Here is an 18,016-nt window from a genome sequence, read left to right on the forward strand (position 1 = left end):
CCCAGCCTTTCCCTTTACATACAGTGTACACCATAACCAACCTCCCTCATCAAAGGGGTTCAGGCCTGCACAGTCAAATGGTTACATTCCCCTTAGGACGGACATACACACACACACCACTGTGGAGTGACGATCAACAGGCCTAGTTAGTGTGCCCAGGTGTCCACTACCGGAGACTAAATAAGCGGTTACCATGGACACCAGAGGGTGACATCACCACACTAAAGGAGTCCCAGTCCTCCCTCTACTCTCTCTCATTCTCTCTTTCTCTCCATCTCTCCCAGCGAGGGTGTGGCCTTTCACTGACTCACACATTTTCCTTTCCCCTGGCCAGTGAAAAAAAAGAGGGAAAAGTGAGGAGAGGGAGGGAGGGAAGGGAGGAGAGAGGCAGAGAGAGCAGGAATGAAAGAGAGCAGGGGATGAAAGACAGAGCGACAGAGAGAGAGAGAAAGAAACAGAGTAGCACAAACTGGAAAGGTGGGGTAAAAGAGAAGTACAAGAGATAGGCCAGAGAGGTGGATGTGTGGGAGTGGGATGGAGGGAGACGGAGGAGTGTGAGGAAAAGAGGAAGAGCCAGAGTGACATAGAGTGGGCACTGAGCCATGTATGGCCCCATAGACACAGCCTCAGACTAACACACTGCACTCTGAGGATTCACGCTGCACTTAATCACTCAGACAGACTGCTATAACTCACACACACACACACACACACACACACACACACACACACACACACACACACACACACACACACACACACACACAAGGAAGCCATCAGAGGGTGAGAGGGGAGGCTGCACTACTGTGTGTCGGGAGAGACCTATGACTCCCCCTCTCCCTCTCCTCCTTCCATCTCCCAGTAGAGACTGAGGGAGACTGCAGACAGACTGAGTGATTCTCCACATGTTCCTATAAAACCAGCAAAGTCAGCTCGGCAGCACGGGACACACTTTTAGGTCAGACAAACACACGTACACACAAACACTATTCTATGACAGTCTACACATGTGAGCAGAGACGGACAAACACTTCTGTAAATGATTAATTCAGCTCAGCGAGTGTGTGAGAACTTCTTACTCACCTAAGACACCAACACACCCAGCCCTTTCCTAAAACCTCACTCTGGCCAGAGAACATGTTGATGCTAGGTATGTATAAACTTATCCAACAGACCACAGAGCGAGTTGAAATGCGTTCCATTGTTTTGTTTTGCTTGTGAGGAATACCAGCCTAATTATAAAGCCAGAGGAAGTTCACGTTGGATTCATAAACACACTTCACGTCCCCTCCAGCCCCCGCTTGGGTAATCCAAACAAGAGCCTCACACAAATGTTCCCTTCAAGACACACACACACACACACGTGAGCACAGACGCATACAGAGGTGCACAGACAAAAGTACACGTACATACATACACACGCAAATGTACTGTATACATGCACACACACAACTCTTAAAGGAACAACCTTTCTGACCTTATGTTGTCTGAAAAGCCACACACTCCCGAACCAGATCCAACCTCCTTACACCCAGAACTACTCCCAAAGCCCAGCTGTATGTGTGTTGGACCAGTGTGTGTATGTGTGTTGGACCAGTGTGTGTATGTGTGTTGGACCAGTGTGTGTATGTGTGTTTGCACTTGTATACTCTATGAATGTGTGTGTGTGTGTGTGTGTGTGTGTGTGTGTGTGTGTGTGTGTGTGTGTGTGTGTGTGTGTGAAGGCAGATTGAAAAGTGCTGGTGACAGGCTCGCATCAAAGGCTGGAGAAAACCAGCACGGCATCTGGGAGCAATAACGTAGCTCCTAACCCCTCATTACCACAACGACTGGGTCTTGGGTGGGGGCCAACGGCAATTTTCAAAACGCTTGTTCTTTCCCCTCCCTCCCTCCATTCCTCCTCCTTCGTTCTGTCTTTCTTTAATTCTCAATGAAATAAAGTCTACATTGCTTGGTCTTAAACAGCCTAGTTGCTATGATCTCAGAGGCTGCTTGCTCTGAACAAAAAAGTATACTCTTTCCTGCAGTGTGATGAGTGAACATGAGATGAGATGAGAGTTGTGACAATGGAGATGGCTTAGGTTAGACGGAGAGTGGAAGAGAGAGAGTTAGACAGTCATAAAGATGGAGAGAGTGAGACAGTCATAAAGATGGAGAGAGTGAGAGAGTCATAAAGATGGAGAGAGTGAGACAGTCATAAAGATGGAGAGAGTGAGAGAGTCATAAAGATGGAGAGAGTGAGACAGTCATCAAAATGGAGAGAGGAAGAGAGAGAGTTAGACAGTCATGAAGATGGAGAGAGTGAGACAGTCATAAAGATGGAGAGTGAGACAGTCATAAAGATGGAGAGAGGAAGGGAGAGAGTGAAACAGTCATAAAGATGGAGAGAGGAAGGGAGAGAGTGAGACAGTCATAAAGATGGAGAGAGGAAGGGAGAGAGTGAGACAGTCATAAAGATGGAGAGAGGAAAAGAAAAGCAAGAAAAGGGGGGAAAGAATGGCTTGCTTCCAATATTCTTGATTCAGAGAAGGCAGATAGAAAAGATAGATGAGAAAGAGAAAAAAAGAGAGAGATGGATTAGGTAAGAGAAAGGGACAGTGGTTAAATTGAGCCTACGCTACCCTGAGCTGGGCTCCTACACCTTACGGGTCCAAAGAGGAGTAGGATAGAAAGTAGGATAAAAGTAATAACCCTAACCCTAGACTGGTCATGCATTTTACTTACAGCTGTAACCCTAACCCCAACCCTAGACTGATAATACATTGTACTTACAGCTGTAACCCTAACCCTAACCCTAGACTGACCATGCATTGTACTTACAGCTGTAACCCTAACCCTAACCCTAGACTGATCATGCATTTTACTTACAGCTGTAACCCTAACCTTAACCATAGACTGATCATGCATTTTGTTTACAGCTGTAACCCTAAACCTAACCCTAGACTGATCATGCATTTTACTTACAGCTGTAACCCTAACCCTAACCCTAGACTGATCATGCATTTTACTTACAGCTGTAACCCTAACCCTAGACTGATAATACACTGTACTTACAGCTGTAACCCTAACCCTAGACTGATAATACATTGTACTTACAGCTGTAACCCTAACCCTAACCCTAACCCTAGACTGATCATGCATTTTACTTACAGCTGTAACCCTAACCCTAGACTGATAATACACTGTACTTACAGCTGTAACCCTAACCCTAGACTGATAATACATTTTACTTACAGCTGTAACCCTAACCTTAACCCTAGACTGATCATGCATTTTACTTACAGCTGTAACCCTAACCCTAACCCTAGACTGATAATACATTGTACTTACAGCTGTAACCCTAACCCTAACACAAGACTGATCATGCATTTTACTTACAGCTGTAACGCTAACCCTAACCCATGACTGATAATGCATTGTACTTACAGCTGTAACACCAACCCTAATCTTTATCTTGACATAACCCTAACCCTAGCCTTATGTTCAATCTGACTAAACCCTTACCCTAACCCCTCCAAATAGTGCTCCCCGACCTCTAAATTCATAATTTGACCCCTGAAAAAAGAACATAAGTATAGTTCCTCCTCTTACCATAACTCTCCACAAGAAGAACACGTTCCAAACATCCAGACAACCTTCCAGAGTGTTTCAGTTAGTTATATCTTCCCTTAGTAATATGGGGAAGTAGCCAGAGGGAAAACAGTCGATGACACTCTTTGAAACCTTAATACAACTTTATGACACTTATAGTAACACACAATGCTGCCAAACTGTAAAAACACGCACAGTAAACAATTTACAACAGTAACATTCGGCTCTGCTAAAACTGGGCTATTTCAAGACAACATGTATAAATGTGTGATGCTAGACTTTACTCAAACGTCTTAGTAAACATTTGGCAAACCGTTGGCAAACCTATGACTCTTTTGTGCTCTGCATAGTGTTTCTTTTGTGAAATAAAAACAAATCTTCAAGAGAAGGAAGTAAGGCTCTCTACTACAGCTAAACAATATCTCATTCAAGCAGCACAGCAGCAGTTAAATGCAGGTCTACAAGTCAATGATATTTCCCGCTATAGCGGGTCATTGCTAAATGTCTAATTATTTGTGTTATATTTAACTCAGTCATAGGTCATTCTAACATCCCTGGGGCAACCAGTGACCTTCTACAATCAACATTGAACACCAGCAGTCAAAGGGGGGTGGGAGGCTCTCTCTCTCACACACACACACAAACAACCCCTTCTCACCACATAAACACATGGAAACATTCCCACACCGCTGTGGAGGGTCATCAATGAGAGGGCAATGTTGCATTAACGAGTGTGTGTGCATGTATGTGTCGTCCATAAATCTCTAACACTTCAGCAAGTTCAAAGAGACCAATCTGCAGTCAAACACACACACATACACACGTAAACGTAAATATACAAATACACAGAAGCACAAATACACACACACACACTTGAACAATTATTTGGATCAACAATGACTAATTGTGAGTATGAAGGACCCAAATATTTCAGCGGTCGTACACAAACATACACACAAATACACACACACACAAAACACACACAAAACCAATGTAGTTGTTATGTATAACAATGTTGCCTATTGTGCCAGGCGAGCTCTGAACTGTGTCCCTTACTGTAGCTCTTGTAAAGTACAGGGGAATGGGAGGAGGAAGACATATACAGTATATGCTTCTATGACCTTATGGTTTTGAGAGATATGAAACTCTGTAGGGGTGAGTGGCGGAGTATGGAGGGAACACAAAATAAGACCATTTATTAAAAGAAAAACAGACACCATTTATCTCATCAGCAAGGGGCTGGAGAGAGAATTAGCCACATGCCTGACTCCCTCGTTCCCTCTCTCCGTCTCCTCTACCAGGCAGGGGTCCTCTCTCCGTCTCCTCTACCAGGCAGGGGTCCTCTCTCATTCCCTAATCTCTCTCTTTCCCTCTTTGTATCAGAGGTTTCTCTCTCTCCAGCCACCCAAGCCATAGACTGTTCACTCTGCTACTGTCCGGCAAATGGTACCGGAGCTTCGGCTCTCGGACCAACAGACTCCGAGACAGCTTCTACCCCCAAGCCATAAGACTGCTAAATAGCCATAAGAGTGCTAAATAGTTAATTAAACGGTTACACAGACTATCTGCACTGACCCTATCTTGCACTGACTCCATGCACACTCAGAAGACTATATATACACACTATATACACATATATACTCACACACACTGACACTCTCACACAAAACATTCACATACACTACATACACACACACACACACACACACTAACACACACACACGCATACCAACAACATAAACACACACACACACACAAACAAACACACACGCATACTGACACAACCCAAACACGCACGCACACACACACACACCTACACTTTTACAATCATCATATGCTGCTGCTACTCTGTTCTTTATTTTACTCTTATTATTATTTATCCTGATGCCTAGTCACTTTACCCTGCCTTCATGTACATATCTACCTCAAATACCTCATTGATCTGGTACTGGTACTCCCTGTACATAGCTCTATTCTTGTGTATTTTATTCCTCTTGTGTTACTATTTTTATTTTTATTATGTTTTTTAAAAACTCTGAATCGTTGGGAAGGGCTCATAAGCAAGTATTTCATGGTTAAGATGTTGTATTCGGCGCATGTGACAAAAACAATTAAATAGTTCTACCATATTCACCCCACTCTCTCTCTCTACCTCTCCTTCTACCTCTCTCTTGCCCCCATCTGTTCTAGGTAAACCTCTCTTACCCACAGCCAGGTCACCCGTGATACAAGTCAGTATTCGACGTCCATCCATGTCTGAGGACGTCGGGAGATGACGTGGAAACCGGCCACTAGGGGCAACAGTGAGCGCTTTTACCTTCAAATAGGTTTCAGTTTTGCTGGTGTTGTGGACAGGGATGGCGGATGGGCGTAAAGCGATAAAAAGTTGTTTTTGATATTTTTGTTTTAAGCCTATCCGAAACCTTAACCCTTACCTTAACCATTCTGAGTTAATGCCTAACCTTAAGAATGTGGAGTTAATGCCTGAACTTAACCTTAAACACTTCAAAATTTGACGTTTGAGAAACATGGTGAACGTCTAATTCTGACGCGAGACTGTGAGAGCTGTTTGCTTACCCAGTGCATTGCCATTCTCCTTACCATCAGATATTGTGGTTTATTTACATAGCTATCATATGACTCTCTAAAGGCTTCACTCTAAACCTGAAATGTAAGCAAACTGTATATCAGGACAAACTGGAGTATGTCCAGTGGTGGAAAAAGTACCCAATTGTCATACTTGAGTAAAAGTAAAGATACTTTAATAGAAAATGACTCAAGTAAAAGTGAAAGTCACTCAGTAAAATACTGTATTTGGTTTTAAATATACTTAAGTATCAAAAGTAAATGTAATTGCTAAAATATACTTAAGTATCAAAAGCAAAAGCAAACCAGACCACACAATTTTCTTGTTTTTTAAATTTACAGATAGCCAGGGGCACACTCCAACACTCAGACATAATTTACAAACAAAGCATGTGCTAAGTGAGTCTGCCAGATAGAGGCAGTAGGGATGACCAGAGTTGTTTTCTTGAAAAGTGTATGAATTGAAACATTTTCTGTCCTGCTAAGCATTCAAAATGTAACGAGTACTTTTGGGTGTCAGGGAAAATGTATGGAGTAGAAAGTACATTATTTTCTATAGGAATGTAGTGAAGTAAAAGTAAAAGTTGTCAAAAAATAGAAATAGTAAAGTATTGTACAGTTACCCCCCAAAAAACGACTTTAGTACTTTAAAGTATTTTTACTCAAGTACTTTACACCACTGAGAATGTCTGACAACAACGATTGGTCGAACTGTGTCTCACACACACACTTATCTCCCTCCAAGGATGATGAAATGTGTGTGAGGAGGGATAACAAGGTGGTCAGTTCAGGTGGGAATAGGGAATAGTAGTGAGAAAATGTGTAGATCACTCTATACCTCCCCATGGCAAAATAAACAGAGAGGGGGTGAGGAAAAGGAGCCTAAATAGTTTGGCATATGACAGCGAAAAACGACTAATTGTTATTTGACATATTATCTCATCTCTTCTAGAAGTTTACAATCCTGAGGTTTATTTTGAGCATTTCTTACCAATACATCTGGAGTGAAAGCATATGATTCCAGTCTGGTCGTATTGGTTTTGGCTAGGATGTGACACAGCACTTCAGACAAAGCTTCTCCATAGTGCTCAAAGGCTTACACATTTCTTCCAATCCCAAACCCAACTTGAAAAATCTATTTCTTTCCCACTCTCCACCTCTCTGACTTGCTCATTATTTACATTTACATTTTAGTCATTTAGCAGACGCTCTTATCCAGAGCCACTTACAGTTAGTGAGTGCATACATTTTCCTCTCTACGTCTCTTTCTCCTTTTCTTTTTCCCTCCATCCCTACCTTCTCCTCTCTCTCAGTAGTGCTGACCTGGCTCCCAGAGGGGGCTGTCTTTGATTTCTCCTTCAGGTTGGAGCTCAGAAACCGTAGCTAAAGCAAACACACAAGCACAGCCACCACCCAGTGCTGAGCCAAGGAACCCTCATATACTGTACACACACACACACACACACACGCACACACACACACACACACACCAACCCCCGTTCTGGTTCAGATTTTCCAGCATATACACACTCACACACACACACACACACTGCACCAACATGCGTGAGACCTACCACCAGACAGAAAGGGAGAGAGATAATGAGAGAGGGAGAGTTTGAGAAGGTATGATAGAGGTGTCAAATACTATTCTTGGAGCATCTTCCTCTGTTTTGTCATGTACACTGGACTATTCCACTACTGCCATGTCTCTAACCAATAGACCCTATGCCCTCTGCACACATACACTATGGTTCTGATTTACCCGCAGTGAACCCCTTGCACCCCCCCCCCACTGTCCGATTCACCAGTCCACCTCTCTCTGATGGGGTGTTAGGAGTGGGGGGGTGAGGGACGGGTGGACCAGCATAAAGAGCCTTTTATTCAAGCCGGACAGGGAGAGGAAATCAGCTTTAGAAGCAAAAACAGAGCAGAGAGAGAGAGGGAGAGAGAGAGAGAGAGAGAGAGAGAGAGAGAGAGAGAGAGAGAGAGAGAGAGAGAGAGAGAGAGACCACATCTGGAGTTATTACAAGCCTTCCTTCTCGCCAAGAAACGCCGACATTCCTGCCCTGGCTACAAAGCCACAGAGCCTCTGCAGTCATCCAACCTCACTCCCACACACACACACACACACACACACACACACACACACACACACACACACACACACACACACACACACACACACACACACACACACACACACACACACACACACACACACACACACACACACACACACACACACACAAACACACACACACACACACACACACGCAAAAAAATACACGCAGGCACACATACTACATACACACACACAGTCTCACAGACCACAAACACACACCTGCAAACACACCAACTGATACATACAGTACATTTACTGAAACATTGCATACAAACATACAAACTCGCTAACACACAACCAATATACCCACCCCAACACTTTCACACACATTCACACACACACACACACAGACACCCAGTCCTCCAACATATATGCTTCCTCAAAAAGCTCACCAGCTAGACGACCAATCCCTATCCCCCTCCCCTTCCCGCCAGCCCCTGTTCCCCGCTGAAATTACACAACACACACAGCAAATTAATGCGCCTCACTTCCTGTTGACCTCTGACCTTTCACTTCCTGCTACCTCCCCAAAAGCCCAATCTGAAAAAAAACCCAGACCCAGACAGAGGAGGGGGAACAGAAAAATGGAAAATAAGAGCTCCTCCTCTTTTCTCTCTCTTCTCTCTCTTCTCTTCTCTCTCGCTCTCTCTCTCTCTTTTGCCTCCATCTCCCTCGCTCTCTCCTTCCCTCTCGCCAGGGATACTTTGGTGACCATTAGTCTGCCACGTCAAGCCTGCTGCTAGTCCTCGCTCTGCCCCTCAGCGGGAATCCTCTCGCACTGAGGAGAGAGCCTTTGGACAGCGCTGTGACAACCTCCAGCGTCTCTCTGCTCCAATGGACTGCCATGGCCAGACAACAGGAGGCTACCTGAATGCAACATTTTCTCTCCTGGCAGAGGAGAGAGGGAGAGAGGAGAGGGAGACAGGGAGTTGGAGGGTGAAAAAGTGGAGGGGTTCAACTTGGTTGAGATACCAAAGAGACTAATCCACTGACCAGTGCTGACAGCAACTGGCAAAGGAGACTTCTCTCCCAAGAGATGCCACGAGGTGAAAGACAGAGAAAGGAGGAGAAGAGGAGATGGAGAGCGAGAGTCTATTGGCCAACCCATCCAGAACCCTCAAAATGGACTAGGTATCTCTTCTATCCTCTGTGTCTGTCCACTCTGTGTTAAGTGACTGTGAAGGAATGATGGGCTCTAGACTGATGTGTTTGTGGGAGGTGTTGTGTATAGATGTGTGTTTGAGAGAGTTGGATGGACATGGTTATGAAAAGTTGAGAATGAACCGCTATCTATGCTGACTGTGTGTTTCTACCGGTAAGTCTGTTATTGGTTTTGATTGGTTTCCTGACCGTAGTACTACAGCTGGTTGCTGGTAAAGGAACAGTGTCAACACCAAACCAACTTTACTCTAAGACCAGAGTTCATTTTTGACTGATTAGTAGTGGAAAAGACAGATTTTAAATGTCGATTTTACCTCAACGCTTTAGATTAATGAGGGCATACAACCTCCAATCTGGTCAGCTAAGACACTGTCTGTGAATGTGTCTGTGTATGTGTGTGCAAGTTTTCCAAAAAAAAAAGATTACTTTTAGAGACTATTGACACATCGCACAATTAAATATCCTCTCCTCTGTGACTCATGGCTTGGAATGTTTCTCTCTCTGCCTCTCTCTCTCTCTCTCTGCAGAACACAGGCATGAATGCTCAGGCTGCCAATCACAACCCATCACTCATCAGCCTGCCTCTCTCTCTCTCTCTCTCTCTCTCTCTCTCTCTCTCTCTCTCTCTCTCTCTCTCTCTCTCTCTCTCTCTCTCTCTCTCTCTCTCTCTCTCTCTCTCTCTCTCTCTCTCTCTCTCTCTCTCTCTCTCTCTCTCTCTCTCTCTCTCTCTCTCTCTCTCTCTCTCTCTCTCTCTCTCTCTCTCTCTCTCTCTCTCTCTCTCTCTCTCTCTTCTCTCTCTCTCTCTCTCTCTCTCTCTCTCTCTCTCTCTCTCTCTCAGCAAGACCCCTCCTCCTTTCTCCACTGGGCAGAAATCCCTCTTCTCTCCTGAGCCCACAGGTTCGGTCAAATAGTTATTTTGGATACAGTGCAGATATATGTGAGTATATGTGCATGTGTGTATGTTTGCGTGTGTTCAGTGTGTACGTGTGTGTGTGTGCATGTCTGTGCAGTGTGTGTTCAGTGCATGTGTGTCTGTGCAGTATGTGTGAGTGTTATATATATATATATATATATATATAGAGATATATATATATAGATATATATATAGATATATATATATAGATATGTATATATAGATAGCTCCTTTACCCCCATCCCTCGTGGACCGGCAGCCCGCCCCGCCTGCCCAGTGTTCAGACTACCTGTTCAGGAACTAGTGGTTGTACAGTAGTCTGCACATTGGTTAGGCTGGGTGGGGAAGCACGAGAATCAGGACACTGAGAGACAGCTAACCAGTGGGTGACAGCAGCCACAAAGACCATGGCACCGCTCTGGGAAAGCCTGGCACAGTCGTAAATATCAGACCCACAGGCTCAGCCACAGAAGCAGGCCATGCCCAACTAAATGCCTGTCTAATACTGTTCTGTGCGTTCTGTTGTGTTGTGTTCCTCCATTGATGGGCAAATGTTTGTGGAGGTTCTTTGAGATGTTCTCTATTTTTTCTATGCACCTGATGTAAGAGTGAAGACTGATCATGTTGCTTTTTCCTCTAAACTGTCGAACATTCATATGGACATTATAATGTTTAATTCCGGTTCTAGCTATTGGTGATGTATTTTAGTTGATGACTAACTGTATGTCCTGAGAAGTTTAAATAAAGTTTTTTTGAAGACCAGCCTGGGCTTACTTGGTGTCTTTTTTGGGTTAAGATGTCTGCTATAAAGATTGAATGCAGAAACAGTTCTCTATTCCACACCTAGTGAGGTTTTGTAAATATTGTCATGAGCAAGAATTAAAACAGTAGATTTTAACGTTGAATAAGACTGTCCAGTCTATATATTTATTTTCTATGGTTGAATGGGAATCACTGGTATTGGTAATATATATACTCAAGATGACTTCTTCTACTGGAGTGGTTATATTTGTATGAAGAACCAAAATATTCCAACCACAGGAGGATGACTAAGACACAGCACACAGGAAGAGGAATGACCATAGAGTGTTAACCCAAAGCATTCCTGTTGCTCTACACTAAACTGAAGCTTACAATTAAGTCACTGCCTGAGCTACATAAAGAAGTGGTGGTTCTAACCTCAAGCTGACCAATGGGCAGACGACATCTAAAGTCACTGACATGAAGAAGGAAAATACTTTAACATATCTAAATGATGTCTATGCTTCTGTTTGCTTTTCCTACGATAGGCTTATGTCGCCTGTGAAAGTATATCAACTGTAACTGGCAACATTACATACTGTATGATGTCATGTGACAATTTAGTTTTTGGCTAGACTGACCTAAAAGAGAAGGGGGTTTACTTCTGTCTTTCTCTGTCTCTCACACACACAGAGTTGAGACTCATTCACACGGTATCCCGGCTCGCAGATTCAACCAGAGGAATGAAAACCACACAGCAACATGTTTCCACTTAACAGTCTGCTGTAGAGCACAACTGCTTTTTAGAAGATCCAGCGCCTGAGACAGACACACACACATTCATAGATGCACAAACACATACAAACCACAAATACGCACACACACATTCATAGAAATATGCACACACACACACACACACACACACACACAGGCGTACATACACACAACACACGTACACACACACAAACGGCACATAGCCACAAGCAGACAGATGTGCGCACACACACATGTTTTGGTGAGTGCTGTTGAGAGCGAGCGCCTCCTATTTCCCCCCAGGTTATTTACAGCTCAGATCTCCAGTTGAGACTCTTTTCCGGTAGCTTTACAGCAGGACCGGGCTGCAAGGAGACCCCCCCCCCCGAATATAGCATCCTTGAAAGCTCACATTATGTTCTGTGTGTGTGTGTGTGCATGTAAGGGTGTGTGTGTTTGTGATAGTGAGTAGTATTACATACATTCTTGTGGGAGCGAGTAAGACGTGTCACAACACTGAGCAACACTACATGGTAAGGATTAAGAGGGGATTGTGTGCATGCCTGCATTCTTGTGTGGGTGCTTGCCTTGACTGACTGAGAATGTGTGTGTGTGTGTGTGTGTGTGTGTGTGAGTGTGTGTATGTGCTTGCTTGTGTGTGTGTGTCTGTGCGCATGTGCAATATCTTATAAAATGAAGGGAGGATGGGGTCAAGGCTATGGTCCTGCTTCAGTAGTAGGCATTGTGCCCTGTGCTGCCAGAACAGGGCAGGGGTTCACAAAGATGAGAAGCCAGCTAGTAAAATATGAAACAGGTTAAAATTTTTGTAAAGCTCTGTATGTGTGTCAGTGTGGATGTGTGGCTGATCCTTTGTATGTTAAAATTGACAAAGTCTATTCAACTCTGCTAAATAGTGTACTTTACATATACTAGGTTTGAGTGTGTATGGTGTTCATGTGTGGATGAGTGTGTGCGTGTGTGTGTACGTTAGCCAGTGTGTGTATACCCCAGAGTGTGCTTTAGTGTGTGACTGAGTGTATAAAAATGAAAACATGTCCACTTTGCTTGGACAAAGGCATGGAAATGTTTCTGTTCCCTGCTCATTAAGCCACACTAGTCTCTCCTCTGAGCTGGAGCAGCGGTGCTATATTAGTTCTGAGTCCTCGTGCTCCGAGAGACTGCCACTTTCAAATAAATACATGTGGGGCAATGCCGACGGGACGGGAGGGGACGCGGTTCCTGCCCTCTACGTGTGTTCGTTATTTGTGACAGGGCTCTGGGGATAGGGGAAAAGAGGGAGAGAGGGAGTGAGTTGACAGAGACTTTTGTTCAGCAAGAGATGAAAGGAAGATCCCTCGCTTTTCTCTTTCTCTCTCTCTCCATCCCACATGGTCCTTGTTACTGTGGCCCTAACCAGCTAACCAGACACACTCCTCCCCTCCCTCTTCTCCTTTGCACCCAATCCCCTTTCTCTTCCCCTTTCCCCGTCCTCTCTAGCACCCTTTGAAATAAAATATGTTTATGAGAAGCAGCCCTGGTCTAAGTCTTGAAGGGGAACATGCAGGCCAGCCCTAACAGTGTGTTGTGTTGTGTTGTGTTGTGTGTGTGTGTGTGTGTGTGTGTGTGTGTGTGTGTGTGTGTGTGTGTGTGTGTGTGTGTGTGTGTGTGTGTGTGCGTGCGTGCGTGAGTGAGTGTGTGTTCCCAATTACACACATGTGCACACACACACACACTCACTCACGCACGCACGCGCGCACACACACACACACACACACACACACACACACACACACACACGTGTGTAATTGGGAACACACACTCAGGGCAGGGCTCTGGTATGCACATGTGGGTGCCAGCTTTGGTGTCTGACATGCTGGGGGGCCCTGTTTCACTTTGAACAGACTTCTCTCCCACTACACCCTACAATCCCCCCCCCCACACACACACACACACACAAACTTCCCTTCACCCATCTCATCATGTTAAAGAACAGACTCTCTGATATGTAGAAAAAATAAGGTCACACTTTAATTGGATAGTCCAGATTTTCCAACTGTAGATGCTCTACAGATGGTCATACTATCAACAAACTATCTGTTGATAAGCAACTGCTGGCTAAGGTTACTGTTAGGTTTAGGGTAAGGTTTAGAATAAGGGTTAGGGTAAGGGTTAAGGTTAGGGTTAGGATAAGGATTAAGGTTAGGATTAGTAGATAGTTAGTTGAAATGTTACTTTGTTTGTAGATAGTCTGTAGAGTATCTACAGATGGACTATCCAAATAAAGTGTTACCCTAATTATCATATAAGCACACATGCACACACACAGTGATGTCAGTCAGTCAGTGGAGCGGCTGTGGCTAGGGCATGGAGACGACCAGACTGTGGCTAACTCTAACTCTTAATAAAGCTGCAAAGGATTCTGGGAGTGTCTTTAACCAATCTGACCTGGTTCAAACCTTGTCAGGTTCTATTATCAAGACATGGCATTTTAAACACAACCACCAAACTACACCAGCACAATTTACTGGGAAGAAACTATGGAAAAGAAACGTTGAATCTCCTTGGCAGAACGTCTCGAAGTAAAACATCCATAAAGTATCCAACAGAAATAATTCCATTACTGGTTTTGGAAAAAACAACCCATAGTCACACATGAAAGAGTTGTTGTTAAAATGAGACACATGGCTGTTGTGATGTGTCGTGTGCAGGCGCCGATAGCTCAATGAGAGCAGTAAAGACCAGCATTTTAGTAGTCTTCTTTTGTCATTCATCCAACACAATACAGCCAATGAAAATATATTTAATAAGTCATTTTATGAGAAACCTGTATATGTGAGGTCCTTCTGAAAATTGTGACAGAATCGGGAAATAAGCAAATGAGGTACCTGCATAAAATCTCTCTAGTATGAAATCTTTGCTTTTAAATCCAGTGTGTATGCGTGTGAGTGTGTGTGTACAACCAAAGACTCACCTCATCGTCCTTGTACCAGGACAGGGACTCAGCGGTCAGGACGAACCAGTACTCCTTTGCTCCACCCTTCATGATGCCAATGTTGTTGATGGTTAGCCAGCCCTTCCTGATCACCTGAGAGTGAGAAGGATGGAGGGAGAGAGAGGGGGAGAGAGGGAAAAAAAACGGATTCAGAAAGGCAGACATACACAGAGCTAGCCTTCTCTATCCCCTCGCAACAGCACTTCATCCATCATGACATTGTGTTAGTCTGTGTATGGCATGTGTGGTATCCCATCTCACTACTGCTCCTAGTGGACATTGGGAGTCACTATTTATTTTATTTTATTTAACCTTTATTTAACTAGGCAAGTCAGTTAAGAATAAATTCTTATTTACAATGACGGCCTACCTCGGCCAAACCCGGACGACGCTGGGCCAATTGTGTGCCACCTATGGAACTCCCAATCACGTCCGGATTGTGATACAGCCTGGAATCGAACCAGGGTCTGTAGTGACGCCTCTAGCACTGAGATGCAGTGCCTTAGACTGCTGCGCCACTCGGGAGCCCAAATGGGACCAGATCAATGGGCCTATCTACTAGCATCTAAACACAACTATCATTGTGATTATATCAGTGTCTCTCCCACAACATAAACATAGAATGCATATTGTGCCTCTGTATTTACCTTAAACCGATCATTAACCGCTCCTCTCTCCGGCTGAATGGGGATGTGGAGAGAACATTACACAACTATGCCATGTACGGAGCACAGAGCATTGGCCATTCGTAATGCACAGGGGCAGGCAGCACACTGGCATATTGGTACATTGGCACACTGGCTGGATAGAGTGGGGTACAGCGAGGGAAGGCAGGCAGGGACAAAGGCGGACAAAGAGCTATATGGGGTTGTAGGGCCGCTTTCAAACCAAAACGCATGCAGAGCATATGCTGATGCATCTTTGTGTCGTAGTTGCCCACGAATGCGTCGTTGTGGGGTGTGGTGGGGTGGAAATAATGATCAGTTGGTTATTAACTGACGGATGCCTAGTCATGTGTCATGTCTTGATCTGTTTTCTCAAACTTTTCTGTTGGACAGCACAACCAACTGCTTAGTTGCCCCTTCCACCAAGGCATTGTTAGTCATTATATTGCATCATAATGTTTGGTTTGAATGCCCTAGATGGGTAGAAAGGGAGGTCAAAGAAAGATACCAGGGGAGGCTGTTAGTCAAAGCGGCTGGGGGAGGGCAGAACTAAACGTAGCCAGCTAAACAGGAAACAGTGAGGGCCAATGTGTTTACACTGTCCCTATGCCCTTTGACCCCCCGCCTGGGCGGTCACTATGGCAACTGACAGGGTGTGCCTCTAGAGGTGATGTATCTATCTGTTCTGCACTGAGAGATGTTCTCCCTCCTTCACTAGATAGTTAGGATCTATCAACACACAGATAGAGAGAGAGAGAGAGAGAGAGAGAGAGAGAGAGAGAGAGAGAGAGAGAGAGAGCGAGAGAGAGAGAGAGAGAGCGAGAGAGAGTAGTGTGGAGTAGAGTAGAGTAGATAAAGAGTGCTATAATAACTAGAAACTAGAAAATGGATTTGCATAACTTGTTTTAAGTAGAGAAAACAGCAGGCAGCTCCCCCCTCTAAAGCTTCCATCTCTCTGGGAGCTGTTGTCATTGGAGAACACATGGCTGCCTTCTTTATCTGGTTCAAGCTAAGGCTGGGGGGGCGACGAGCAATCACTCAGCCAAGGAAAATGAGGCTTGATTATGAGGCAACGGCTGTGAAATGTAACGTCTCCAAGTGGTGCTGTTTCTATGGGAGAGAGAGAATACACATACACATACATTGTGCATTATGTAACCTGGAGGCCTATCTGGTCTTAACCCCTCTGTGTTCTGTCTATGTCTGGGGGTGTATTGTAAAATAATGGTTCATGCTATTTCTTTACTCATGCTAGTTTCTAATGGGAGATGAGCAGTGCTAGCTGGGTATTTTTCTATTGTGTTGCATGGGAGCACTGCCTGGAGGAGGGAGGCAGCTGAGGAAAGAAGCAAATGCCCAGAGAGCTCCCTAGCCACCTACCCATTTACAGTTATGAGAGGCTCTCTCCACACACACATTCTAACAAACACACACACAGAAACACACACACATACGGAAACAAACACATTCTAACACACACACACTGTTACGCACACATACTAACACACTCACAAACACACATACACACACACACACACTACTCACCATAATCTCATCCTGCTAAGTAGAATAGTTGTAGCAAAAGAGAGGTGAAGAGAAAAGACACACAAGAGAAAGATACATCACTCAGAAGAAACAGAGCAAAACAGAAATAGAGTGGGAACACTACACAGTTAAAACACAGCACTACTAAAGAACAACCAGGCTAAAGAACAACCTGGCTAAAGAACAACCAGGCTAAAGAACAACCTGCCTAAAGAACAACCTCGCTAAAGAACAACCAGGCTAAAGAACAACCTGCCTAAAGAACAACCAGGCTAAAGAACAACCTGCCTAAAGAACAACCTCGCTAAAGAACAACCAGGCTAAAGAACAACCTGCCTAAAGAACAACCAGGCTAAAGAACAACCTGCCTAAAGAACAACCTGGCTAAAGAACAACCTGGCTAAAGAACAACCTGGCTAAAGAACAACCTGGCTAAAGAACAACCAGGCTAAAGAACAACCTGGCTAAAGAACAACATGGCTAAAGAACAACCTGGCTAAAGAACAACCATGCTAAAGAACAACCAGGCTAAAGAACAACCTGGCTAAAGAACAACCTGGCTAAAGAACAACCAGGCTAAAGAACAACCTGCCTAAATAACAACCTCGCTAAAGAACAACCAGGCTAAAGAACAACCTGCCTAAAGAACAACCAGGCTAAAGAACAACCTGCCTAAAGAACAACCTCGCTAAAGAACAACCAGGCTAAAGAACAACCTGCCTAAAGAACAACCAGGCTAAAGAACAACCTGCCTAAAGAACAACCTGGCTAAAGAACAACCTGGCTAAAGAACAACCTGGCTAAAGAACAACCTGGCTAAAGAACAACCTGCCTAAAGAACAACCAGGCTAAAGAACAACCTGCCTAAAGAACAACCTCGCTAAAGAACAACCAGGCTAAAGAACAACCTGCCTAAAGAACAACCAGGCTAAAGAACAACCTGGCTA

At 44.4% G+C, this 18,016-nt stretch overlaps 1 protein-coding gene across 1 annotated transcript in view; it reads right to left on the reverse strand.

Moving 5' to 3' along the window:
- The window catches only part of LOC311128029 (dynamin-1-like), a gene marked incomplete at its 5' end in the record, with an annotated part of 70,979 nt that overhangs the window by 16,401 nt on the left and 36,562 nt on the right, over positions 1-18,016 (reverse strand). The window contains 3 exons of the mRNA XM_084159969.1: positions 14,839-14,952; positions 15,507-15,539; positions 17,070-17,084. Coding sequence (XP_084016095.1) covers positions 14,839-14,952; positions 15,507-15,539; positions 17,070-17,084 — 162 coding nt within the window. The remainder of the gene's footprint in view (positions 1-14,838; positions 14,953-15,506; positions 15,540-17,069; positions 17,085-18,016) is intronic.

Source organism: Coregonus lavaretus (genome assembly GCF_964263955.1).
Source record: "Coregonus lavaretus genome assembly, chromosome: 4".
In the NCBI taxonomy this organism is placed as follows: Eukaryota; Metazoa; Chordata; class Actinopteri; order Salmoniformes; family Salmonidae; genus Coregonus; species Coregonus lavaretus.